The 27,711-nt window shown below is 42.0% G+C and overlaps 1 protein-coding gene across 1 annotated transcript in view; it reads right to left on the bottom strand.

The window, feature by feature from the left end:
• The window catches only part of DST (dystonin), a 491,021-nt gene that overhangs the window by 215,825 nt on the left and 247,485 nt on the right, over nt 1-27,711 (bottom strand). The window contains 3 exon segments of the mRNA XM_068559249.1: nt 20,373-20,465; nt 22,156-22,233; nt 24,505-24,594. Coding sequence (XP_068415350.1) covers nt 20,373-20,465; nt 22,156-22,233; nt 24,505-24,594 — 261 coding nt within the window.

Below are 27,711 nucleotides of genomic sequence, written 5' to 3'. Positions count from 1 at the left end.
AGCGATCTGTCAGCTCGCATCTAACACAAACAAGATGCTTTAGACCCAAGTTCCTTTTCGAAACTGGAAGCCCTCATGCCTCTCATCCGGGTCACCGCTGCTGCCCCCCAAGCGCAAGTTCTTCCTCCCACTGAGCCTCTCCAGAGACGTTTCATCTCTGCTTCATCTCCCAGACCCAGACTGCCTCCACTCCCAACTTTCCAGAAGTATCTATTCCACGGGAAACCAAGTCCGCCTCAGCTTCATTACCCTGCCCCGCTTCTGCCTTTTTACTGAAACCCAGGCCCCCCCAACTGCACTGCGTTAACTCAAGTCCTGGACACCACCGGGCCCACGGGCAGGGCATGTGTTTCTAATGTTCCCAGTGAAAACCAGTAGTTTTCAAACCATTATCCACGGGCACAAAGACCTTGCCTTCACACAGCAGGTCACTCTTGTGCCACCACCTTCTTCCTGGTCTCAAGATGACCCACACTCCCCAGCGGTCTGACACCGGGCTGGCTGTCCCCGTCTGCATCCAGGGCCCCATCCTCACAGGCCTTTGTCTTCCCTCCATGTCAGCCGGTCACACACACCTGTGGCCACAGCCTGGATCTTGTCACCTTGAACCCGACCTAGTCCACTTCAGGTCTGTACCTTCTGATAGCAATGTCCATTCTTCCAGCACTTTCATTCCTTAACTCCAGCTGGACCAACCACCAGGCTCAGCAACATCTCACATTCCTCCACTGGCCCGATTCTGCCCCGTCTCTGACCCCTCTGCTCTCTTTACCTCCTTCTTCTCCATTCAGTTTGCACCACATGATCCATCACGTCAACCACCATCCTCAACTCCCCCACCCCGTCCTCACCTTGCAACCACCCAGCCGAATCTCAACCCTGATCCAGGCAGCGGTATGTCATCTCCACTCCTGCCCTGAGTATACACCTGAACTAGAGGAAACCATACCACCACGTGGTCCACTGCCTCCACGAATCCCAGCTCTGATCTCAGCCGGGGGCTCCAGGAAACTTGCCTTTTCTTCTCAGTGTCCTGAACAGCCGGTTTTTCTATCCCTCACAGCATCTCTGCCAACTCTTCACGAAATGCCTGAAACTCGTACCCCACCCCCTCTTCTTTCCATGTCTGGCATCACTTTTTCATCTTCTTTACAGAGAAAACAGTGACACACGTAAGAGCCCCCTCACTGTCCCACCCTGTCACCCTTGACCTTTGCTTCCTCCTGACCTGCTTCCCTCTTGTGAATCCTCCACCTCCTGCGGGGGGGGGGGGCGGGTCTCACTATCAGTGACCCTCCCCTCACCTGGGTCTTTGCTCTGAGTATGTAAGATGCCCAAGGCTCTTCCATCCTAAAATAAATGAAAACAAATAACCCTCATAAACCCAGTTTCCTCTGTACTTAGCACCAACTCTCTTCTCAGGAAAGCAACTGGAAAAAAAAAAAAACATTCTGTGTTTTATAATCTTTATTGTCTTTACTCCTCAACCCGTCGAGACTTGGTTTCTACCCCAACCACTCCACGGAAAGTAAGGAGAGGCGACCAGATAAACAGGGAGGGAGTTCTTGCTCATGATTCTGTTTTCTCAGGAAAGAAGGAAATTAGTTGGCTGTGGAACGTCGCAGAGGAAGCGATGGGCAGAGGCGGGGATCACGCACTGAGGGGCAGCACAGGGTCATCGGTCTTGCCTCCAGTTCCCCATCCTGACCTTTTGCCGAGGCAGCAGTTCTGCCAAGCCTGCCCATCTGCAAATTTCCCACAAACCCGGGGAGACCGAAGTGCCTGATTCCAGGGGTGCATGAGCTGCCCCAAAACGGTCTTCAAGGGAGAAGAGGGTCTTATAGCCCCATTTCTTCCGTTTCCCCATGGCCAACGATGAGTTGAAGCAACTATTATCTTTACTCAGGACCATCGCCTCTAGTCTCCAGGGTCAATACCAACATCTTTTAAGACATAGTCATGATAGACCTAGAACAATACCGGGCTCAGGAGAGCGTCCCCTTCCTCTGGAACTAAGCCTCAGTATTGGGACTAGTAACAGCCTCCTAACCAGCTGCACTGCACCACGTGTGCCCTGCTCTCACTCCGCAGACACATTAATCCAGGTCAGTCTCGGCTGGTCTGCCCAGACCCAAGCCATTCTCCTTCTATTCCACGATCAAACCATACGAATGTCAGACCATGTGGACTACACACTCCCTCTCTCCTCGGGTCCTCTGTTCAGGCTACTTCTCCCCTTGGAACATCCTCCCCATACCCTGCCCAGCATGGTCAGACTAGGTGCTCACTTACCATCTGCTGAGTAAGGGGCGGGAGACAGAGAGGGAAGGGGGAGGAAAGGAGGGGAGGGGGGAGGGAGGGGGAGGAGAAGGGGGGAGGGGGGAGGGAAGGGGGGGAGGAAAGGAGGGGGGGAGGGAAGGGGAGGGAGGGAAGGAGGGATGCGGGGAGGGAGGGAAGGAGGGAAAGGAAGAAAGAGGGAAGGAGGGATGCGGGGAGGGAGGGAAGGAGGGAAAGGAAGAAAGAGGGAAGGAGGAAGGGAAGGAGGGAGGAGGGAGGGAGGAGGAAGGGAGGAGGAAGGAAAGAGGAGGGTGGGGGGAGGCGGGGAGGAAAGATCAGAAACACGTGTCACGTTTTCATTTGGTATGAATGGGTTTTAGCCTCTCACGTAAACCTTGTCATCTTAGAAAGTAAATGGCTGCCAATTAAGCTCACTGCAATAATCACCAAACACCCCAACCACCGCCCAGGAGTGCCCGGCGGTGAGCCCAGCCCCGGAGATTACTCTCCAGAGCCCTGCCCACCAATCCCCATTTCTCTGGGTGTGTCCGCCTCTGTGTCTCCAGCCGCCCATCACCCCCTTTCGTGTCCTCCTGGCCCCAAGTGTCCCCATGTCTGTGTCTCGTGGCCCCACGTCCCTGGGTGTCTCTGTGGCCTGGGTGGGTCTTTCTGAGGTGGCCGCCCCACGCTCCCCCTCCTGCTGCCCCAGTCCTGCCCACAGTGTTATTTATGCTCCCCCAGCCCGTGACAGCCACCGCCACGCCCCTCACAGTGTCCCAAGGGAGGAGGGGCAGCCCTGCCAGGAGCCCTCTGCCCATCTCCCACCCTGCCTTGCAGGCACCCACCCGCCACCCTCACGTGGCTCACATTCAACTGCCGGAAGTTTTGCTGTCAATAAAAGGTTTGAGGATCACAAAAAAAAAAAAAAAAAAAAAAAAGTGAGAGTCCCACATTACCTAAGTGTCATCGAAATCATTTCTGTAAAACAATTTCATAAACTTGACCCAGGACCTAGCCTTGAAATGCCTTTTCAATGAAAGAAAACAAGCCAACACCCCCCATCTGAGAGTTCACTCTGATTTCACTCCCAGCTGACAGCGGACTGGCCCGCTACCTGCTGCGGGAATCGCCACAGCCTCCCGGTTCTGGTCAGCTGAGGCTGCAAGCCTGGAAGTCCTCTGAGTAAAGTCAATGCCACTAGACGACTGGGTGACAGCCACACCTGATTTTTACAGATGTTGTCATGGTTCTGGCATGCAGGGAGGGGAGGGCACACCAACAGCCAGCTTCCAAAGCTGACTCACAAACTCCCTAGGAGACTATTCACATTTTTATTGTATTTTATTCTACACAAGGCAAATATGCAACTTAAAAAAATTTTTAAATAACTATAATTTATTGAAAAGGTTAAAAAGTTTAATCAAATTTACTATTTAAATAATCGACATGTGACACCAGAAAGGCAACGTCTCTGAGGTTAAGAGAACTGAGAAATTTAACTTAGACAGGCTATAAAAATAGTAAAGGATTAAGGAATCCGGGGAACTCAAACTGGAAGGTCACAAAGCCCTCTGGTGACTCCCTGGTTTCACTGGTGAACAAGCTGAGGCCAAAGGAGGTGAGGGGACTGGCCCAGGGTCTCAGCACTCGAGCAGGTAGGGGCCGAGGGGATGGACCTATGTCTCCTAAATTCCAACTCAGAATTTGCAAGAGGAGAGTGAAATCTCTCCTTCATATTTAGAAAAGAAATCTACCCATACAACTCAGACTGATCTTTCCTCAGGAGGCCCAGTGGGTGCTCACTCTCAATGCTGGGGAGATGTCTGCACCCGGGCTGGGTTAGGGTTAGGGGTAGCCCCCAGCTCCCCTCAACCCTAAGGTCCAGACCCTTCCCCTGGAGCTTCCCAGCCTCTACACTGGCAAAGCAGCTGCTACAGAGAACACTTCTCATTTTCGGAGGAGGACCCACCCCTGGATCTCTCACAGGAACCAAGCGTCAGGGTTCACAGAGGTCCCCTCACTAGACTAGACACACGCCCTTGACTGCCAGCCTTGCCACAGAGCAGCAGGGCTGCCCCTAGATTCACGTCCTTCCTCTTCTTCCAGAGCTGCTGCAATAGGCCCTCTGGAAGCATCTGGACTGAGCTGCAAATAAACATATTAGTTTTACGACTCGGTCCCTCCCAGGGGTTATTTCTGTTCCAAGAGGTTGACAGAATTTTAAGCTAATGGTGGAATTAGAGAACACACTGTCTGGCACATTATAGGTATTCACTAAACATCTGCTGAAGAAACGGTCAAAAGAAGAATGGCCCTGGGGGATGAGAGGCAGCTCTGCTGGTGCAGAAGGATACCTTATGTCCAAGGAAAGAAAGAAGTGCTCTTCACAACAGATGGTCACAACATGTGTCCTCTTTTCAACAGGAGCAGAAGACAGTGGTGAGACAGAAGTTATAAAGCGCCTACAACCTCCTAAGTCTTTCTCCCACATACTACTTCATTGAATCCTCAGAACAAGAAACCATCCTAGTTCACAGACATGGAAAGTATGACTTGCATTAAATGTAAGTCTTCTGGTTTCTCCAAAGAAGACATACAGATGACCAATAGGCACATGAAAAGATGCTCAACATCGCTAATTATTAGAGAAATGCAAATCAAAACTACAATGAGGCACCACCTCACACCGGTCAGAATGACCATCATTAAAAAGTCTACAGGGACTTCCCTGGTGGCACAGTGGTTAAGAATCTGCCTGCCAATGCAGGGACCACAGGTTCAAGCCCTGGTCTGGGAAGATCCCACAAGTCGCGGAGCAACTTAGCCCATGCGCCACAACTATTGCACCTGCGCTCTAGAGCCCGTGAGCCACAACTACTGAAGCCCGTGAGCCTAGAGCCCATGCTCCACAACAAGAGAAGCCACCGCAATGAGAAGCCCACGCGCCACAACTAGAGAAAGTCCGTGCGCAGCAACGAAGACCCGACGCAGCCAAAAATAAATAAATAAAGTCTACAAATAACAAATGCTGGAGCGGGTGTGGAGAAAAGGGAACCCTTCTACACTGTTGGTGGGAATGTAACTTGTTGCAGCCACTGTGGAAAAGAGTATGGAGGTTCCTCAGAAAACTAAAATAGAATTACCATATGATCCAGCAATCCCACTCCTGGGCATATATCCAGACAAAATTATAATTCAAAAAGATATATGCACCTCATGTTCACAGCAGCACTGTTCACAGTAGCCAAGACATGGGAACAACCTAAATATCCGTCAACAAATGAATGAATAAAGAAGATGTGGTACATATGTACAATGGAATACTACTCAGCCATGAAAAAGAACAAAATAATGCCATTTGCGGCAACATGGATGCAACTAGAGATTATCATACTAAGTGAAGTAAGTCAGAAAGAGAAAGACAAATAACATATGATATCACTTACATATGGAATCTGAAATAGGACACAAATGGACCTATCTACAAAACAGAAACAGACTCACGGACATGGAGAACAGACTGGTGGTTGCCAAGGGGGAGGGGGTTGGGGGAAGGATGAAGTGGGAGGTTGGGATTAGCAGATGTAAGTTTTTATATATAGAACAGATAACAACAAGGTCCTACTGTATAGCACAGAGAACTATATTCAATATCCTGTGATAAACCATAACGGAAAAGAATCTAAAAAGGAATGTATGTATAACTGAATCACTTTGCTGTACAGCAGAAATTAACACAACATTGTAAATCAGCTATATTTCAACAAAAAAATTAAAGCTGAAAAAAAATTTTAAGTCCTCTGACTCAAGAGCTCCTAAGTCCCCTTTCCTCTGCTACACCAAATCTATAGCGACGCCCTACAGCACTTCAGGAAGAGTTTTATCTATCAATGAACCAGCTCATTTTACAGAAGGAAAAACTGATTTAAGGGATACACAGTGGCCATGGGAATGGTAGCTGTCAAATGTTCTCCCTGCAGAACCCAAATCCCTACTGGCTAGACACGAGTATCATCCAGGGAATTTCAATTCCTTCATATATTTTTGTTAAAATAAACAACAGTTTATACTCTAATCGAGAGAGTTCAGGTATTAACAAGGATGAAAGCAGCAGGTTGGAAAAGGTGATCTCAAGATGCTTCCACCTCTTTTAACATAATTATTTCAAGAGTGAAAGTTTATCATCGGGAGCAAGGTTGGTGCAGAGCTGTGGAGGGTAGTGACCTGTGTTCCATCCCCAACCCCACCGCTTACTGGGCCTTGGTTTCCTCTCATCAAGATGCCGACACGCACACGTGGTTCAGAATGGTGCCTGCCCCACATGAATGGAAGTGACTGCACCAGACTGAGGATCATTCCTTACATTTTTTTGCTCACATTGCTTGACACTGTATTCCGGCAGAAGCAGATTCCACATTGAATGTGTCAAAACACGCAAATATTTCCAAGCCAAGACGTTTGCTTCCAAAGATAATCTCTTCAACGATGTTTCAACTATTTTGGCAGAAACCAGTGTAATCAACACATTTTTAGTGTCTGCTTCCAAGTTTGAAAAATGCGTGAAAAGGCTCCACAAAATATTCTTAACTGTAAAGACAGCGCACATATTTTGAAAATGCTATCTGGTTAAAACACTGCCTTCCTAAAAGGAAGAGTTAAATTGAGGATAAAAGTAAAAAGTCGATAAAGTTCAAGTGCTAATGCTCTACGTTGATGGCTACCTTTAGCAAATGCTCATTTATTTCTTATTCCAATTATGGGGGAAAACTAACACGGATATGACTATTTTTCTTGTATAGTAAAGGATTTTAAACTTGGCATGTCCTTCATTTAACTGAAAAGATAGAGGCATTCTATTGCTGATAGAGATCCAATTCTGTGCAACGATTTTGTAACTAAACTTTCACAAGCTGGGTCATGAAATCTAAATGAAGACTAGAAGTTTAAAAACCTATAAACTCATTTTCATTAAAAAAGATGAAATGGTTCAGAAAGAAATGTTAATTAGTCAACTATAAACCAAATGACCTTTGCTTTCAAGATCTATAGAGCAAAGCTACCGTGGAAAAGTAGAAATATTTAGATTTTACCCTAGTCCTTGAATTCTAAGCATGATTCTGTAGCCTAAGATTCACAGAAGGCTTGGTTAAAGAAAAAAAAATACTGAATAAATATTACATTTCAGTGAGGTTGAATATTAATGTATTATTCTAACATTTTGAGATAGTTCTCAATTATTTTGTTTTTATAAGTTAGAAGGTCAGTGAATGAAAATAGCTAACCCATCATTACTCAGATGCTGACAGTGTAATTTGTACACTATCCATACATACCCTTCCCCACCCTTCCCTCCTTGGCTTCTCTCCTGTATGTCACTGCCCTGTTACCGCAATTCACCAAAGGATGAACAGGAACATGAAGAGAGTTCAGTTTTCAGGCGCTAACACAGCGATATGACAGGGTGGGACGTTAAAGTGACAACAGTCCCCCTTATCCACAGTTTTGCTCCCCGTGGTTTCAATAACCCAAGTCAACCACAGTCCAACAATATTCAACGGAGAATTCCCAAAATAAACAACTCTCGAGTTTTAAATGGCACGACATTCTGAGGAGCAGGATGAGATCTTGCACCATCCTGGTCTGTCCCACCCCCAACAGGAATCATCTCACTATGTCTTGGTTATCAGACTGACTGTTGTGGTATCCCACTGCTTGTGTTCAAGGAACCCTTATTTTACTTACTAACTTAATAACAAAGAGCAAAAGCAGTGATGCTGGCAACTTGGATAGTCTCCTAATGTGCCCAATGTATACACTTTACCATAGGTATGTAAGTACAGGAAGAAAGCACGGTATATACACAGCGGGTTCAGTACTATCCAGTTTCAGGCCTCCACTGGGAGCCTTGGAATGTATCCCCTGCGGGCAAAGGGGGAACAACTGTTTTGAGGATCCTCATCCCCAAAGCCTTTCAGGTGACTACGTAAGTTTACAGCCACGGTCCCCATCATTTATAACGAACAAACAATGGGATGTAAGTGCCTAGTGTTGGTTCGGTATGTGACAGGTGCCTAATAAATGTCTGGTAGAGGAATCAAAGAAGAGACCGGACGGAGGAAGGGGTGAAAACACTCAACAGAAAGGTATGCGATGAAATGCGTGGATTTGTAGGAATTTAAAAGGGAAAAGAGCTGTATGTGGGGAAAGGTAGGGAAATGACATCAGTTCAAAGTTCAGCTTGGAGATAATTCTGGGTGAGATCCAAGCCCTTCCACGTCCTGTGAGTGACTTGAGCAAGTCACTATGTCTCCCGAGGCTCCATGTCCTCCTCTGTAAATGCAGCAAACAACAGAACCAGTTCATGACGGTTAAACAGCACGGTGGGGGGTGTCTGGCATGCACTAGGACTCCACAAATACCATTCCTAAAAACAGTCATGTCGTCATCCAGTCCCACATCCTCCTTTTCTGGAAAATGAAGCCGAGACCCGGAGAAATCAAGAAGGCGTCCAAGGCCCACAGCTCTCTGGAGGCAAAGCTTGGCGAGAACTCACACCTCCTGCCTCCGGGCCCGTGATCCACACTGCTTGTCAGAAAACCCGCGATGAGGAGAAAATGAAGGGTGAAGCTGGTTCTCAGAATTTAGCATGTTTTCAAGAAACATGTGAGAGGGCGCCCGAAACATATGCAGTGTTCTCACATTCCGTCGTAAGATATTCTGATTCAGTTAAATCCAGGGTAAGGCTTCATCTGGAGATGATTCTAGCACCACAGGGACCCTGGGGTCCACTTGAGAATATGAAGAGTAACGAGCACCCTAGCCACAGTCTTGACCATCAGAATCACTGGCCCACGGTGATCCATTATATCAGAATCACTAGAGTTGTCATCCGGGCACCTATATTTTTCTTTTAATATTTCTTTTATTTATTTATTTTCTTTATCTTTTTTTTTTTTTTTTTTTTTTTTTTTTTTTGCCTGCATCAGGTCTTAGTTGCAGCACGCAGGATCTTTCGTTGAAGCGCACAGGCTTCTCTAGTTGTGGTGCACGGGCTTCTCTCTAGTTGTGGTGCACGGGCTTCTCTTTAGTTGTGGCATGCGAGTTTTCTCTCTCTCGTTGTGGTGCGCGGGCTCCAGGGCAAGTGGGCTCTCTAGTTTGCTGCAGGTGAGCTCTCTAGTCGAGGCGCACAAGCTCAGTAGTTGTGGCACACGGGCTTAGTTGCCACCAAGCATGTGGGTTCTTAGTGCCCCGACCAGGATTGAACCCTCATTCCCTGCACTGGAAGGTGGACTCTTTACCACTGGACCACCAGGGAAGTCCCCAGGCACCTATATTTTTAAAAGCTCCTTAGGTGACACTTACATGTGGTCTGTTAGAGAACCGATGACCTATAAATAGAGAGAACAACCATCTTGGCTGAGAGCAACATCACAAGACTGGGAAGAGGTGGGATTTGTGAAACTCAAGAAAGAAGAATGCTTCGTGGGCACAGCTCGAGGGGAAAGGCAGGACTCCCCGTCACAAGTCCGGGGAGCATGTGAGTCGGACAAAGAAGGGGCCCTGCAGAAGGTGCGGACCCTGAGCTCATCACTCCCTGTCCCCAAACGTGCTCTGCCTCTGCCACCTCTGTTGGCAACGCTCATCCCCCCGAGATGAACATGAGCTCTTATAAACATCAAGCCCTGCTCCCAGTTCACAGCATCTCCTTCAGAACTCTGACAGCTCATCAAGTAGGATGCTGAGCCATCATTTAAGCTCAGCTACTCCCGTCTGCTGTGCTCCCTTAAGGACCTTATTTAACCTGAGCTTCCATTTCTTCCTTCCAAAGAGGAACTGTCTATTTCACCTATTTAACACAGTTGTTAAGAATGATCAAAAGGCACAATGTGTCTGAAAGTGTTTTTCCACTTCCAAAGCAATATGCAAGTCTAAGATACTTCCTTTGTTTACTTACACCTCTTTACCCTAGTGAAGTTATCACAGGTTATGAGGTTTACGTTCAGTAGATGCCCAAGCAGGGGGCGGCAGGGCCTGCTCCACAGAACCCCAGGGCCCGGAGGGCCACCCGAGGTTGGCTTACGACGGCAAGGATTAAAGAGGCGGTGGGCTGGTCACCTAGACTAAGAATGACGAATATCACAGGACCTGGGAAGTTCAAGTCAGAGGCTTAAACTAAGTCTAAGCTTTAGATAAGTTCAAAGGATTGTACACTATTCTACTCTGGAGATTAACCCAAACGTCACTGAGCCCAACCCTGCACACAAATGAATGAGTAAAAATGGCTCGAATAGAGAGAAGATGTGGAAAAGATTTTGAAGGGACAATGTCTTGCAGAGGAATGCTGGCTAACAGGCCGTTTCTGGGATGGAATACTAGTGAAGGGGTTGACAGCTCTCATTTGCATCCAATCCTGCAATGAAAAATGGAGAATCCAACGCAAGATAAAGAGGGCCGTGCACAGTTCTAACCAAAGATAATTAGGCAGAGTCCACCTCCAAAGTACCGGGAAGAATGCATTTACAAGCAGCAGCCGAGCTGTCGGTCTGACTCTGCCACCAAACAGTCTTTATCTGGACCACGGGGAAGTTAAGATGTCAAACTCCTCAGATAAAATAAAGACTATCCCTCATCAAAAAGTCTACAAACAATAAATGCTGGAGGAGGTGAGGAGAAAAGGGAACCCTCCTACACTGTTGGTGGGAATGTAAGTTGGTGCAGCCACTATGGAGAACAGAAATGGAGGTTCCTCAAAAAACTAAAAACAGAGCTACCATATGATCCAGCAATCCCACTGCTGGGCATATATCCGGAGAAAACCATAATTCAAAAACATACATGCAACCCAATGTTCATAGCAGCACTATTTACAATAGCCAAGATATGGAAACAGCCTAAATGTCCATCAACAGAGGAATGGATAAAGAAGATGCAGCACATATATACAGTGGAATATTACTCAGCCATTAAAAGGAATGAAACAATGCCATGTGCAGCAACATGGATGGACCTAGAGATTATCATACTAACTGAAGTAAGTCAGAGAGAGAAAGACAAATACATGATACCACTTAACATGTGGAATCTAAAAAAAATGATACAAATCAACTTATTTATAAAACAGAAACAGACTCACAAACTTAGAAAACAAATTTATGGTTACCAAAGGGGTAAGTGGGGGGAATGGATAAATTAGGAGTTGGGGATTAACATACACACACTACTATATATAAAATAGGTAATCAACCAGGACCTACTGTACAGCACAGGGAACTCTACTCAATATTCTATAAAAAACTTAAATGGGAAAAGAATCTGAAAAACAATGGGTATATATAAATATATAACTGAATCACTTTGCTGTACACCTGAAACTAATACAACATTGTAAATCAACCATACTCCAATATAAAATAAAAAATTTTTTTAAAGTGGAAAAGAAATAAGGACTATCTCATTCAGCATTTCCCTAGAAGATATGAGGCTTTAAGTACCTCCATATCACAATTATTTAACAAATCTGACTGACAGGTTTATGACTTATTTTCACATGTATTTTCCACTGAAGTTTCAAAAATCATTAGCTACACAAAGTAGAAAGAAGGGGTAAAATCCTTGGCATGAGTATAATACAAGTGGGAAAAAAGGCTTATGCACCACTAGGAAACAGGTTTTATGAGTTTCCACTAATGAAAACACGTGAGGCTTCCTTGAAGCCAAATTATGCAAAAAACAGATGGAAAACATATGTGAGCAAAGCAAGTGGTTACATTCATAAACACACAGCAGCCAAGCGGCTTTCTTTTTCACTGACCTTCATGCCAGACCTACATAGACAAGGCCTAAACCGGATGCTTTCTTTTTAAATGTAACCACTGTAAAATGTAAATAGAATGCACGACACAACATTGGCAAGGCGTGTTGGTAGATACAAACAGGGGAACCAGCTTCAGGAGGACCAGCGGCCAAGGCCAATGATGATTGCACACCCAGACCCTACTAAAACCTCATCTGACCACTGGGCCAAGGATCTCTGCCCAGCAATACAACGACCTTGCCATGAATGTTTCATGTTCCATATTACCACTTACGTCCAGATTTTTTCCTAAAAGGCAAAGTTAGGAACAGCTTAAATGAAAAAGCCATCAGCTGCCAAGTGGTCCCACGTACAGGACGTTGCTTGGGTGATGCACTTCTCAGGCAAGTAAATCAATATTCACTTACATTTTAAAGACAAGTAAAAACCCCCGAGAAGCAACTTGTCTAAAGCTAAATATCCATGTTAGGAATAAAGATCACAACTTCCTGGCAGTCTGAGTCATATTCAGATTCCTGTGACCCGCTGCCCAAGTGAGTTCTGATTTTAGACTTGGCCGGGGAGTAACTCACGTTAACAAGGAGACAGAATAGATTTGGGCAGTTTCATCTGTGCCTGTCACCCCCAAAACACACACACACACGCACAGATACAAGCATACACAGATGCACACATGGAATTGAAAGCAATTACGTCAGTATCCCTGTGTATGGAAACGGACAGAGAACTAGAATTGGGGTTTTGGATCAGCAATCAAACTTACAGATCAGCAGGTCAGGACTGACTGATCATTGTAGCGTCTCCTCCCTACATCTGTCTTGTCATAACTGCTTTTTGATTTAACTTTTGCTTCCAAAGGCTATTCCATCGGAAAAGTCAAGACACATGAACTACAGAAATTCAAAAGACGTGCATTATCCTAGAGCAGTGGTTCACTAAGTCTTCCAACAATAACAAAAATGTATAGGGTGTGAAATAAAGGTGGGATTAAAGAATGTACTACCAAAAATAGAATCATAGTAATCAAACCTAAGGCTACAAATGAGATGGACCAAGAACTCTACAGCTTTCACATAAATGAACATGAAAAGAATGTTTACAAGGGACAAATTACAGAACCTCAGCCAGGTGTGAGCACCTGGAGTCCTTATTTACACGTGAAACGCAGGCTCTGTGCTGCACTTACCTTCTTTCCACTTGTGTCCTTGGAAGGAAAGGACACGTTATCACAGAGGGAAAGACATCTCTTTTTTTCAGACTGGAAATGACATGTTGCATGAGGGCAAGATCTCTCCATGTTTTGCTTTTCTCGAACACCGCAGTCATTTTTTGATGGGTCTTCACAAAACCCACTTTTTTCAAGCACTCTCTCTGTACCGTAGTGAATGGAATTTAAGCTGGCTGCCTTTCGGAAAGAAGAACTATCAGTTCTTCTCTGGAATGTTATTTCTCTTGGGTTGACATCATCGAAAGGGTCCTTCCTCTTTGCACAGTAGGGAGTGCCGCCTTTTTCTGAAATCCTTTCCTCTGGTTCACTAACTTTGACTTCTGTTTCCTGGTGTTGAGGAGGAGAGGGGCTCCCAGGGTGACACCGCCTGCTCACCGTCTCATGCTGGACACCCGCTTCCAGAGTGAGGCTGGGGCTGGCACATCCCTCCTGCACCAGCCCCCTGGACCAGGGGGCTGCCTGCTCCCTGGAGGGCAGGATGATGCTCCTCTTCCCTTCATTTTCACGGTTTGGCTCTCCTGACTCTGTGTCACCTACGGTTTTCTTGGTCGGTTCTCTTCTAAAGTATTTTCTTCTTCCAGCAGAATATTTTTCAAGGCTCAGAGGAGTTTTGGCAGGGTCTAAATATTGTTCTTCTTTCTCCGCTCGGACACATCCACAGACATTCCCCATGTGATTTGCAGGAAATCACAGTTGCTCAGTGTCACTCATTTCAAAAGCCAGGGCTTACTCAGATCTCCATGCAGTCTAATTCCTCAGACTTCATGACCATCCTTTTCAGCATGAGGCCATTTTGCTTATGAGAAAGGCACCCGCAAGAAATGCCGTGGCATCCTGCCCAGCCGGTCCCTGGGTCTCATTAGACACCCCGTGGCTTACTTCTGGCCACCAGTCCTCTTAGACAAACATCACTGCTCACTGTCAAATGACACGCTGATGAGCTTTCAAGGCAAACCCTTAGCTTTACTGTATGAAGAAATTCTGACCCTTGCTTTACTTTCAGTTTTCTGAAATGCAGTTACACTACCAAAGTCTGAATTAACCTTTGGAACGACTGGTGATTCAACAAACATGAGCACAAACAGAAAGCAAATCCCAGTCAAACTTAGTTTCAAAGTGCCTTTCAAATTTAGTTTCAGAGATTCTCCACCATACAATTTTTTTTTTCTTAAGAAACACAAACTAATGTTGGCAGTTGCCCCCCACAAAAGGGCTCAAAAACCTCTATAAACTGTACTGACTCTTATCCAAAAACAGCAGCCACAAAAAAAGAACAGGAGGATTCAATAGCTGAAGGACAGATAATACATGCTAAATGCCTAAAACACTCTATTCAAATTGTTTCTAAAATCGATCTCTTTCTTTGAATAGTTTGTCATATTTTTCATATGACAAATTTCCAAGCCATTTCTCTTTTTATGATCATTAAGATTTCCATATGAGGAAATTGATAAATTTTATGATTTAAAGCATGGAACTCTTAGCCAAAAGAAACATCTGTGTGTCCTTACACATGAATTAAGGCAGTTGAACTTTACTTGTAACTTTTATAATTGTACCCTAGTTAAATATTACGCAGTTTTACCAGGGCCATGGTGTATACATAATAAATCAGCATGGAACCCAATGACCTAAAGTGTGCATATTGCTAACACTGAGTCATCAATATGGTAAAAAGGAAATTAGTATCGCATGACTAGTCTTATGCATAAGCTGACTAGAGCCCACGAGCCACAACTACTGAAGCCCGCACGCCTGGAGCCCGTGCTCCACAACAAGAGAATCCACCGCAATGAGAAGCCTGCACACCACAATGAAGAGTAGCCCCCGCAGACCACAACTAGAGAAAGCCTGCACGTAACAACGAAGACCCAACGCAGCCAAAAAATAAATAAATAAAATAAATAAAAATTTATTTTTAAAAAAGGAAAGAAAATTGATAATTGCCTTTCTCTAGGTTGTCTTTAGACTGATCAAAAAGATGGAACTCATTTTTCTAAATAAAAATATTCAATTAAATAGTTGAGTTAGCAATGTGGCTGCTACTTGTCAATAACAGACCTGCATGGTGAGGTTTTCCCTAATCATTTCAAGGGGAAATTAATCTCCAACAGAAAAAAAACTGAATATCCTAGAAGACAAGCTGGCAAAAATAAAGCTTCAGGTTTGTTGGTTTGTTTCTTTTTAATTTGATTTTCAATGTCTTCATTGGCAATGGAACATTATTCAAGAGAATTTCAAAGTATAATGGCTGGTATTTGCACTAACACGATAGAGGCGAAACCAGAGATTTGCAATTGCTTCCAGCCCTGCCCAAACAGAGCAAATGCCCATTTTCAGGCCACTGCACACTGCTCCCTCCCCCAGAAATGGCCCCACTTCAGTCTCTGCCTGGTAACTGGCATTCATCTTGCAAAGCCTATCAGTGATAGTTTCCTTTATTCTCTAAGACCTTCTTAACCCTACCACAACACACCCTCCTCTACATCCCTATTTTTATTTGTATTGTGATAGACTCATCACCCCAGATTATAGTCGGTTTTACAAGCAGTCTCCCAATAGAACGATATACTTCATCATCTGAATGAGACAGGCTTTGCTGCAGTGCTGCAGTGCTTGCACCTGGACACACCTCTCTTCCAGCAACAAAATACAACGAAACTATATGCGACTAAAAATAACCGCGTGCATTTGCAGTTGGGGCAAATTCTGGACAAAAGATACAAAGAGCCCAAAAAACCCAACTGCCACTTCTGAAGAGCCCAGAGCAAAAAGCAGGGTACGGCATGTGCTCCCTGCACTCAATACCACCTAAGCCAGCCCTCCGGCCGACTCCTGGACACACCCCTACCCTCACCCAGTATAAGGAACAAGCTCGTCCCCCCACTCAGGGAACAAGAACAAGCAAGGGAACCTGTTGCTTGTTCTCGCTCCCCCTGCTGCAGCAGGGGTCCCAATAAAGCCTTGCCTGAATTTCTTGTCTGGTCTCTAGTCAATTTCTATTGATTAAGGAGGCCAAGAACCCTGGTCAGTAACAAGTAGTATCTCTGGATCTAGCGTATGGTAAGTGATACAGGATTACTGTATTGATAATGCTTACCTTCAGGCAGCCCGACTGTGACAGATATTCAATTTGCAATGCTCAAATATTTTTAAATCAATAAATAAGGTTCTGTCTTGGCATAACCAGTAAAATCGTTCTAATCTTAAATTATCATAGGACTAAGAAAAGTATTTCTTTAAATGAAAAGGAACATTTTAATTTTACCAAAAAATTTATGTGTTTCATTTTAAATAAATCTTGGCCTAACTTTTAAATACTGGTGATAATTTAACAGTCATAATATCTTGTAACTCAGGTCCTAAAATACACTGGATTTCATAATATATGCCACAGGATCATATTAAGAAGCAAACTCCTGGGAGTTTGGGATTAGCAGATGCAAACTATTACATAGAGGATGAATAAACAACAAGGTCTTACTGTATAGCACAGGGAACTATATTCAATACCTTGGGATAAACCACAATGGAAAAGAATATGAAATAGAATGTATATATGTGTATAACTGAATCACTCTGCTGTATAGCAGAAATTAACACAACACTGTAAATCAACTATACTTCAATAAAAATAAATGTTAAAAAAAAGAAACAAAACTTCTTTGGTACTTCTATGGCTAGTCCTCTTCTGTCCTCCAAAGACACCTGAACCCCAAAGAGCTTTCTTAATATGCAATTCTTTTCTGAATGATCTTTTGCTTTACAATTCTTTTAATTTAGGGTCTAACCATACTGCCTTTAATTTCCAACCATTTACTCACATTTTGGTCTGTTACTTTCTGGTTTCTGCTCCCAGGAACTTGGGGGGACCTTCTCCAAGGTCCCCAATGTCTTTTTCCTACACAAAACTACTAACCCGTACTCAGTCTTAACTTTTTCAGGCTCTCTGGTGGCATTTCACACTGCTCACCGTTCCTTTCTACTTGCAATTATCTTCCCTTGGTTTCGTCAATACTACATTTTCTTGTTACTACAATTAGAAATGAAGAACGCTGTTCTATCTATTGGGAGAATGTTGGTAAAACTGACTATCACCTAGGGCCGTGATGAATCTATCTCAATATAAATAAAAAGAGGGATGTAGAGGAGTGTTGTAGGATCAGGAAGGTGTTAGAGAAAAAGGGAGACGCTCACTGATATTAGAGATAGGCTTTGCCAGATGGATGCCAGCTGCCAGCCAGAGGTCTCCAACTGTTCCTTTTCTGTTTCCCCAGATGGAACATCTTCCTGCTGCACCCCTAATCATGGGCCTTCCCCAAATTTCTGTCCTTTGCACTCTGCTCTTCTCCACACATGCTTTTCCCTTGGATCCTCTGAAGATCCCTTCTCTCTGACAGATTCAAGGACCACTTGTATTCTGGAAACTCCCAGGTTTATCACCTGTACCTCTGACTCCCCCAGTTCTGCTCTGCTCACACATTTCTAGCTGCTCAGCACACAGAAGCCCAGGGTATCCCATCAGAACGTCAAACCCACGCAGAAGGTCATTACCTTTCCCTTTACCCTCACCTCCATTACTGGTTCTTATCTCCCAGGCTTAACCGTTCAGAGCCATCTTTAATCCCCCTCCTTCATCCTCCACGCCCTGTCACCAAGTCCCTTCCTTTCTTTCTTCAAAACACCACCCCCTGGATTCAACTTGTCTTCCCCATCTGAGTCCTGCCTGGCCTCTATCACTGGCCTCCACTCGGAGGGCACCACCTCAGCCTCTCAGCTTATACCCCTGACTATGGCCTGTGATCATTTCTGTTTATTTCACTGGAGCCCACAGAATGGTTAGGTCACTTGCTCGATGCCTTCACGGCCACAGATAAAAGAGCCAACAATGACACTCAGCTCTCCCTCCCTCCAGAGCCTGGGTGTGCCCCACAGGGGTTCCCACTCTGACCTTCAAAATCCAGGCTCAGCCTGTATCACCAGCTGTCAGTAACGATGGGATTGGTTCCATCCAACAGGCCTCTAACCTCCCTATATGGGGCTCTTGCATTTTCAACCCTGTAAGTTCTGGATCTCTGAGAAAGCTGCTGAGAAACACCATGTGAAATCTGCTTTTTTGGCCAGTTCTAGCTAGACTTCACCTGCGCTGGTAACAAGGTCTGGGGTCTGGCTCCATGACCAAATCCCTGCCTTGGGTAAGTACTCACTACCCCAGGTCCCCTAAGGATGGGGTCCTCTAGTAATGAGGGTCCTGCTTCCACTTCCTGATACTGGATCTCCCAGCCATCAATAGCTCAGCTGAGTGGACATTCACCTGTATTAGCTGCCCTGTCGTCTGGCAGGCTGACACCTGGTTACCTGGTCTCCTGGGACCTGGGTCTCCTCCTCCGAATTCCTACTGCTGCAACTCTGTTGCCTGTCCAGGTCCTGGAACCTACAAGACTCTACTTCCTATACCTGTCCATCCCTGCCAGATTTATCCTGTTCCCAAATGAGCCCTGACTACATTATTTTCCACCATTCTCCTACAAACCCTGTATCCCAGTCAAATTTTTTAAAGATTAGAAATACGTCTTCTTCCTCCCAAAATTTGGTCCAAAACCCCAGCTCCTTTCTGAAGTTGGCAAGTTCTCTCTTCCTCCTGCAAGGTCCACCCACACAGCCATCAATCAGTAAGACCCGCTGTGTGCCCACTACAGGCCAGGCTCTGCGCGCTGCACACGCAATGCTGCGTGGTCACACAAGGGATTGACAAACCCAAAGCCAGTTCCAAAACTAGGACTCACCTTAAATCAAATGAAGATGATTTTTTTTTAAATGCATCATTTTATAAAAACCAAAGATTAAGATCAGCCTTTAACTGGCACTGGTAATTAGATAATAATTCATAGTTAATACATTTGCCTTTACTCTCCTTAAACCTAGTTTGAGAAAGTGCAGCTCTACAGGAAACATGGATGGTTCTAGTTCAAGAGATGTCTTTATGAGAACGATACTGCCACCTAGTGTCTATAAAACTAGGAGAAAACAGCTGGCATAGTTGAGAAACTGTAATATCAATGAAACTCATTCTAAATAAGGATTTTTTTTTTTTAAACATCTTTATTGAAGTATAATTGCCTTACAATGGTGTGTTAGCTTCTGCTTTATAACAAAGTGAATCAGTTATACATATACAATATGTTCCCATTTCTCTTCCCTCTTGCATCTCCCTCCCTCCCACCCTCCCCATCCCACCCCTCTAGGTGGTCACAAAGCACCAAGCTGATCTCCCTGTGCTATGCGGCTGCTTCCCACTAGCTATCTATTTTACATTTGGTAGTGTATATATGTCCATTGAATCATAAAACTTGTATGTATCTAAATCAGGTAATGCTGGCCAATAAACAAAGAAATGTGGCTACATTCCAAAAAAGGGAATCTCTGTCTTTGAACACTGAGATTACAAGTATTTTAAGCTTTCAACAACACGAAATGGGGTGCCAAGTTCATAAGCAGCGTGTTACTGAGAGGAACAATACAAATATATTGTTTAAGAAACAAAGCCTAAACATCATATGATATCACTTATATGTGGAATCTAAAAAAAATGATACAAATGAACTTATTTAAAAACAACAACAGACTCACAGACTTAGAAAACAAACTTATGGTTACCAAAGGGGAAGGTGGGGGGAGGGCTACATTAGGAGGTTGGGATTAACATATTCACACTACTATATATAAAACAGATAAACAACAAGGACCTACTGTACAGCACAGGGAACTCTACTCAAAATTCTGTAATAATCTATATGAGAAAAGAATCTGAAAAAGAATGGATATGTGCATATGTATAACTGAATCACTTTGCTGTACACCCGAAACGAACATAACATTGTAAATCAACCATACTCCAATATAAAGTTTAAAATTAAGTTTAAAAAGAAAGAAAGAAAACCTGAAATTTATCTTCCTCCTTTCGATGTGAATGTGTAATTCACCCTTCATATGAACCACCTGAAAACTAGCAATGAGGCTAAAAGAAATGACAGTTAAGAAAATCAGGCTTACCTGAAAGTGCAAAATTATTGTCCATATTAATCCCAAAGTCAATTTGGGATTTCCATCTGTTATGTCGTCATTTCTAATGTTCACTAATTTCACCTGTTTTGTACGTGAAGAAGAGATAAAACAAAATATTTTTCAAACCAGCACATGAGTTATTTTTACCTACGTAAAAGTGATTCTAAATTACAGATACAAAAAAAAAGCCTGAATAATTTAAATACCAGTAATCCTTAAATTACTGTTTTACCCCCATCCCCACTCATTTTAGATTGCAAATTATAGAGGAACTACAAAGGAAAAAAAATCAATATTATTTTGGTTTTGTCTTCTACAGCAAGTATTAAAAGTACACTTGTCAAAACAAAAACACAATTCAAGCGAGAAGTCCTAAATACTTAAGATTTTTAAATTAGAAATAATTTTGTCTTTTGAAAATAAGTGTTATTTTACAATTAAGTAGGAAACTATTCTGAACCATCAAATAATTTTAACAACTTTCTTACACTTTGGTCATAAAGAGTGTTTTAAAAAAAAAACAACTAGTGTTATTATTCTATTTGTCTACCATAGATTGCTACCAAGATAAGTAACTATATAACTCACTGGACATTTGGAAGACTGTTCAAAACTTTAAAAATAATACAATAATCAGACTTAAAGCTTATCAACTGTCCAATTATGCATTCAGGTAAATAAATGTAAGGATGATATTTAACATTTACTTCTTGGTAAAAGAATTAAATATCTATCATGAATTCAAGACAATGATACCTAACATTTTACTTCCTGGACAAATCACTGCCAAAAATATTTCGACAAGGAGACATAATTAACCATTAATCCTTCTGTAAACTTCCACTAGAATTAAGAATCGTAAGGCAAATACCAATATCACTTAAAATATAAGCACTGAGTATTTGCTAGAATTTAATAACTAAAAGCACTTTGATGCTCATAATAAACTAAATGAAGGACTAATAAACAGATAGCGTTTCCTGCTCCTCCTTGCCCTCTCTTCTCTTCTTCCTACTCCACTAAAAAGCAAAATTGTTGCCACCTCTGATTTCTCACTGTTTTCAGTAACTTTCAATTATCCTGAGTTTCTTTGTCTCCTCCTTTTTCTACTAATTGAAAATTACCAGTTATTTGCCTTATATCACTATAATACACAATGCTACCAAATCAAGATCAAATCCAATACGTTGTTCATTCTTTTCCACCATTTCTTCTGAAACCTCAAGCCAGTCCGGGATTGTTGTCAGAACTGTTTTATTTTTAACTACTTCTAAATTATCCAGTTGTATCTACTTATAAAAAATAAACTATTGCTTCCTCACAACTATGTATTAAAAATACATATGCAAAGTTTTTAAAAAGTATTATGTAAACTATCTTTTAAAAAATAAGGTAATTTTAGTAAAAAATGAAGTATTGTCTCCCCACTACTAAGAACTGTTCACAGACATTCTTAACATTCTGTTGCTACTAAAATGTCATTAAATTCCTAGGCAAAAGCATTCCAGTTCCAACAGAAGGAAAATCAGTAGCTCCTATTCAGATGGAAATGTAGCCACTTATAATTCCTCTGGGCTTACACCTACTATTAAGCTCCTTTTCTTTGGAACAAATGTTTAAAAACATTTTAAAACATCTGTCTCATGAAAGCACAAGTTTAATGATTGTAATTCACAGTCAACTTTAACCTTTTCATTCCCTGACATGGTCCTATGCATATTTATTCAGTCACGTATGTTTATATGATTACAGTCTTTGAAAAACATCATACCTGGCGTCTTTTCAAATAGTCAAGTGCAATTTGTACATTCTGTAGTCTGTGAAAACGCATCCGACCTTTCTCTCTGGGCTAAGAACAGGAAAATGCAGGGTATAAAAAACACTGTATTTTCTGATACCACTGATCATGCTAAATACACGTATGCTGAATACACTATATAAATATACTGTATGCTCATCTTAATATGTCAAAACAGTATTTACTGCTTGGGTAGATCCATTAAATTTTTTAATGATATTTTTAATTTTTTGCATTATCTGAGATTGAATTTAAACTTGGGATTTTTCTGAGTATTTTTTATTTTAAACAGATCCTTTATTCCAAATATTTAAACAAAAGAAAAAGAGAAAATACCACGGAACATATACACTTTTCATATTCACTATCTTATAATTCTAGCCTACAGTTATTTAGCTACAGGTGCACAAAAAGAATTAAATACCATTCCCCATTTTGCCTTCTCAATAAACTTTAAATCAAGAGGGTTTTTATAATTATATATGTATGGCATGTTAATGAAAATGAGGTAAAGTAGCATGCAGTTAGTATAAAAATCACCAAGAAGGAGAAAGACAGTGGAGGTTTACTTAGCCATGATAGAGGAAGAGAGAAAATCAATTAAGGCCATGTAATATATTTCCTCTTTATTTTATTTTCGTTTTGCACAAAATCGGTTGGACTCAATAACAGTTTTACACTGCTTGGGGATGGACATGATGATTTGCTGTCTCAGGAAAACTGACAAACCGTTAACTCTTTTCCTTGATGCCATTTCCCTTAAGAAACGTCACAAGTTAGCAGAAGGAAAACATAAGGAAACAGACCTGAGAAAATGTTCAACAAAAATACAAAAATACAAAGAATGGAGCTGAAATTTACCACATAAAATCTTCCAAAGGGAAAAAAAGAAAAAAGAAAACTGACAGCTGAGCTGCTCAAACATGAATAGGTTGCTGAAGCCAAAGGCAGCAGAATTAAAACAGACAGCAGACCACAGAATGGGAAATTAAGTTCCATATAACAGGAGAAATGATGGTGATGAATTCCCCACTGGATCCACAAAAGCACAAATTCCAATAAAATCAGGGGGCTCTAGGGACGTGATAACAAAAGAAGCACATCTGTCTTGCAAAGGTAGGCTGAGTCAGTTGAGTGTCACCGGGATTAAACAGCTCTGTGAGCTCTGTCAGGATTCTAGCATTTTAAATATTCCCCCCCTAAATAAAACGAGACATATAAGGTAGGTAAAGAATGTCCCTCAAATACCTACTGCCAGTAGGAATGATTTAAAGCATAATCTTAAATATTAAATAAATGTCCGTAAGTTCCTTCAAATAAAACAAAAGACAGTTATGTTGGAAATATTAATTTCAGAAGTGGAATAGATTTGCATTAAAATCAGTGGGCTGGCTGTAAGATTTCCATACTTATACAAAAGGTATATAAATTTCTTTAGCTCAAATGCCATCCTGTAATTTAAGCACATATGTTCAAATACCACGCAGTGCACAGAAATACAGAAATAAATTTAAAGAGAAAATATGTCCTTTGTCCAAGTTGTTGGTACACACACTTCCATCTCCCTGTGGGTTTTGGTCCTTTCTATAGTTTTCTAAAAAGGAGCCCAAACCCGTGGGTTACTCTATCGTGTTAGCGCTCACCGCATGTAAGGCTAGGTTAGTGGAGTTACGGGGGCCGACACCTACCCCCTTATCCTCATCCTCCACATCCTCATGCTGTTCATATTCGCATGCTTCTGTGGCACTCACCAATCGTAAGGTCTTCAAAAAATCTCGTTCCCTTGGCTAATGAATATAACAGACAGAAGATAGGACAGCAAAGACACAAGACAGACCAGAAATGAAAAGAAGAGCATGAACAGAACTTAATGAAGGAGACCAGGTAACCAAGAAGGGGGAGAAATGTTCACAAAAAAGGAGATGACACCTGTGGAGGGGGTTAGACCATCTGTCAGAAAGTGATGCTTATTTGCTTGCTATTTGTGAGTCTTTTTATAGGGGGTTATATTATGCATCCAACTTCTGATAAGGAAAAAAAAAAAAAAAAAACCCAAAGGTAAAAAAGAACAGAAGTAGTATTTTAATTATAGAATTGATTATATAAGCAAGGTCATCAAAGTACTTCCATCTCCCAAATGCACATCATTTGAAGTCTGAAAATGTTTCATAATCTAACCAGAACTCTTTTTCCAGGCAGAATTCACAGCAGCTCAAAAGACGAATGCTGCAAACCTCTGAACAGTCTGTGCTGAAAACATACTAGTCATATGCAAAAAGGATTACATGTTCTTCAAAATAAAGAACAAAATTTAAAACTTACCAAGGTGTCTCCTGAAAGAACCTCTAAAAGAGAGATCAAATTGTGTCCGTCCCTCAAGTCTTCATAGAGATCATTCACGTGTTTTCGAACCTACACAGAAAAAAGCAATTTAAAATTTTCGGTCCTAGAACCCAGATCATCCTTAAGGACTCAAACAAGAAAAGGGGACAAGAAGAAAACATTCCTTCATGTACGTACATGTGTTCATTCATGTAGTGTTTTTAAAAATATTAGTATTCTCTCACTACTTAAAAAATAAAATTTAAAAACTGAAAAAAGTAAATTTCAGATTAATAATTCATACAAGTAAAACTGTTAAATTTTTAACACAACAGAATAAATAAAAATCTGGACAACTACATGGAGTTACAATTTCCAAAATACAGGCAATGCCCTGACCTGAATCATGATTCCTGATACAGCAACCAAAGCCACCTCAGCAAGAGGGGTGAGTTTTTATCCCCTGGTTGGTCTTCCTAATCTCTGGGCCACAAAATCCAGGATGCCAGAGGCACACACTCCACACTTTAAAAATCCACAGATGTAGGCTGGGGAAAGGGTACATGAGACTCTGTATACTATTTTTGAAAATTCCTGTGAGTCTATGATAATTTCAACATAAAAGGTTTTTAAAAATTCATATATGTGAGGTCATAAGACCTCTGTCCAAAATTCTTCTGCACAGCATAAATCTTCCTGTGGTGGAGAGTTTTCTTTCTTTCTTTCTTTTTTTTTTTTTTTTTGATACCTTCTTTTTTAATATTTTACTTTACATTGAAGTAATTTGATTTACAATGTTGGGTTAGTTTCAGGTGTACAGCAAAGTGATTTAGTTATACATATACATATACCTATTCTTTTTCAGATTCTTTTCCCATACAGGTTATTACAGAGTATTGAGCAGAGTTCCCTGTAATATGCAGTAGGTCCTTGTTGATTATCTATTTTATATATAGTAGTGTATATATCTTAATCCCAACCTCCTAATTTATCCCTCCCAGTGGAGGGTTTTCATAACCACATTTACACTAGCTGCAAGTTAACAGGCCTCCTTTAAGTTTCTGATTTTAGAGCTCAAACCACCAAAGATTTCCCCCAAACTCTGCTAGTTAGCCACACAGGGACACTTCCTGTGAATGAATGCTTGGCCCACTGTAAGGTGTCTGCCAGACAGACAAGGACAGAGCAGGCTGTGAGAATGGCTGTCCCACAGTGGGCTGGTTCATCTCCACGTTCTCACCTTTGGGGGATTCTGGGCTGCGTTACTTTGCGCTGCTCTCAGGAAAGGAGTCAAGGAAGTGGTCCAGAAAGAGGCAGAGACCAGCATCCCCCTTGCATCACTCGGGCACAGCCCTACATGCTCCCTGTCTGTGCGGTACACTCTGGAGGCTTATACACATGAGTCAAACTCCTTTGCGCTTGCAAAATGTCAAGTGAATATACAGCAGAAAATAATACAGAGATCCAAAGTATAGTCAAAACTCTCTGACTACAGAGCAACCAGCAAGATGGAAACTAGAAGCAAGCCTTTGATGGGTAAGTCTTCTGGGTCTAAAAAAGCAGCTAAATTTTATTATCTTAACTGACTATCTACATGTTTTGCAGTATGTTTTATTGTCAGAAAATACATTTGATTAGTGAAGAAAAAACTTCCCTTAAGAGTTTTGTATCAAATTTACCACCTCCCATACAGTATTTTGGGACTTTCTGCCTAAGTCACAGAACCTTTTAATATTCCATTAATTTAATATTCAATTATCCATCTATGCATCATTACTACAAAAAATATAGGCATTAAACTCGGGCCCAACAGCTCTAAGTAATTGCTAATGCCAATAGTACCTATAAAGTGGCAAGGGAAACTGAAACAGTCAAATTACTTTTAACCAAGTGTCCCCATTTTCACAAGCTGACATTTTTATTTTGATTTCCTAATTCCCAAGGAATATCAGCTGACTCTTTGGTGTCACAAGATACAACAGTAATAGAAAGCTCAAAAATACTTCATTTTTCTAAAAACAAGAGCATATCATAACACATTTCAGGCAATCCTTATTCAGAAAATCTATACATATCCAAATAAGTTACAAAGAGATTATTCCTTCCATTAAATATTGGGTTGGCCAAAAAGTTTGTTTGGGTTCTTCCATAAGATGCTACGGGAAAAACTTTTTGGCCAACTCAATATTTACCTTGCATTCAATAAATACCATTAAATGACAATCCCCTGAAGTACTCAATTACATTTCAGAGGTGAACCAATTTCCAAGGATCTTTTCAGGAACAAATCTATGACATACATGACACACATGCGTGCGGAAAAGCAACTTTATGAAATGAGTACTAATACTTAATTTTCTACTCACATACTAGAGCACTGTAAGAATTCACGTGGTCTCATTCCAAGCCATGAGCTTGAATTTATAAGCCTAAGGGCCTACTTAAAAACAAGACAGAGGCTGTCCATAGATGGATGAATGAATAAAGAAGATGTGGTATATAAACAGCGGAACATTACTCAGCCAGTAAAATGAAATCTTGCCATTTGCAACAACATGGACCTTGAGGGAATTAGACTAAGTGAAATAAGTCAGACAGAGAAGAGCAAATTTCACTTATAAGTGGAATCTAAAAAAACAACAAATGAGCAAACGAAACAAAACAAAAATCATAGATACAGAGAACAGAACGGTGTTTGCCAGAGGGGAAGGGGTATGGGGAGTGGGTGAAACAGGCAAAGGGGATCAAAACATACCAACTTCCAGTTATAAAATAAGTAAGTCATGGGGATGTAATGTACAGCATGGTGTCTATAGTCAATAATGTTGTAGCACATACTTGAAAGCTGCCAAGAGAATAAATCCTGAAAGGTAACTTTGTCTGGTGATGGATGGTAACTATAGATTTTTGTGGTGATCATACTGCAATGTATACAAATATCAAACCATGATGATGTACACCTGAACCCAATACAATGTTATCTGTCGATTATACCTCAATTAAAAAAACAAGGCAGAGGAGCTAAGCTTGTGAATTTCATGCACATCACTGCATTTAAATCTATGCACTCCTCTATGTATCTCCAGTGTAACCAGAAAGCAGACTAACTCTAAAAGCCTGAGCAGGGACATGAGAGATCACATTTATATAAACAACATTATGCAGCTCCTGACCCTTGGCCAGCTGCTGAATCCCTCAAAACAGACC

This window comes from Eschrichtius robustus, chromosome 12 (assembly GCF_028021215.1).
Source record: "Eschrichtius robustus isolate mEscRob2 chromosome 12, mEscRob2.pri, whole genome shotgun sequence".
Lineage (NCBI taxonomy): Eukaryota > Metazoa > Chordata > Mammalia > Artiodactyla > Eschrichtiidae > Eschrichtius > Eschrichtius robustus.
This window is presented reverse-complemented; position numbering and strand designations above follow the sequence as displayed.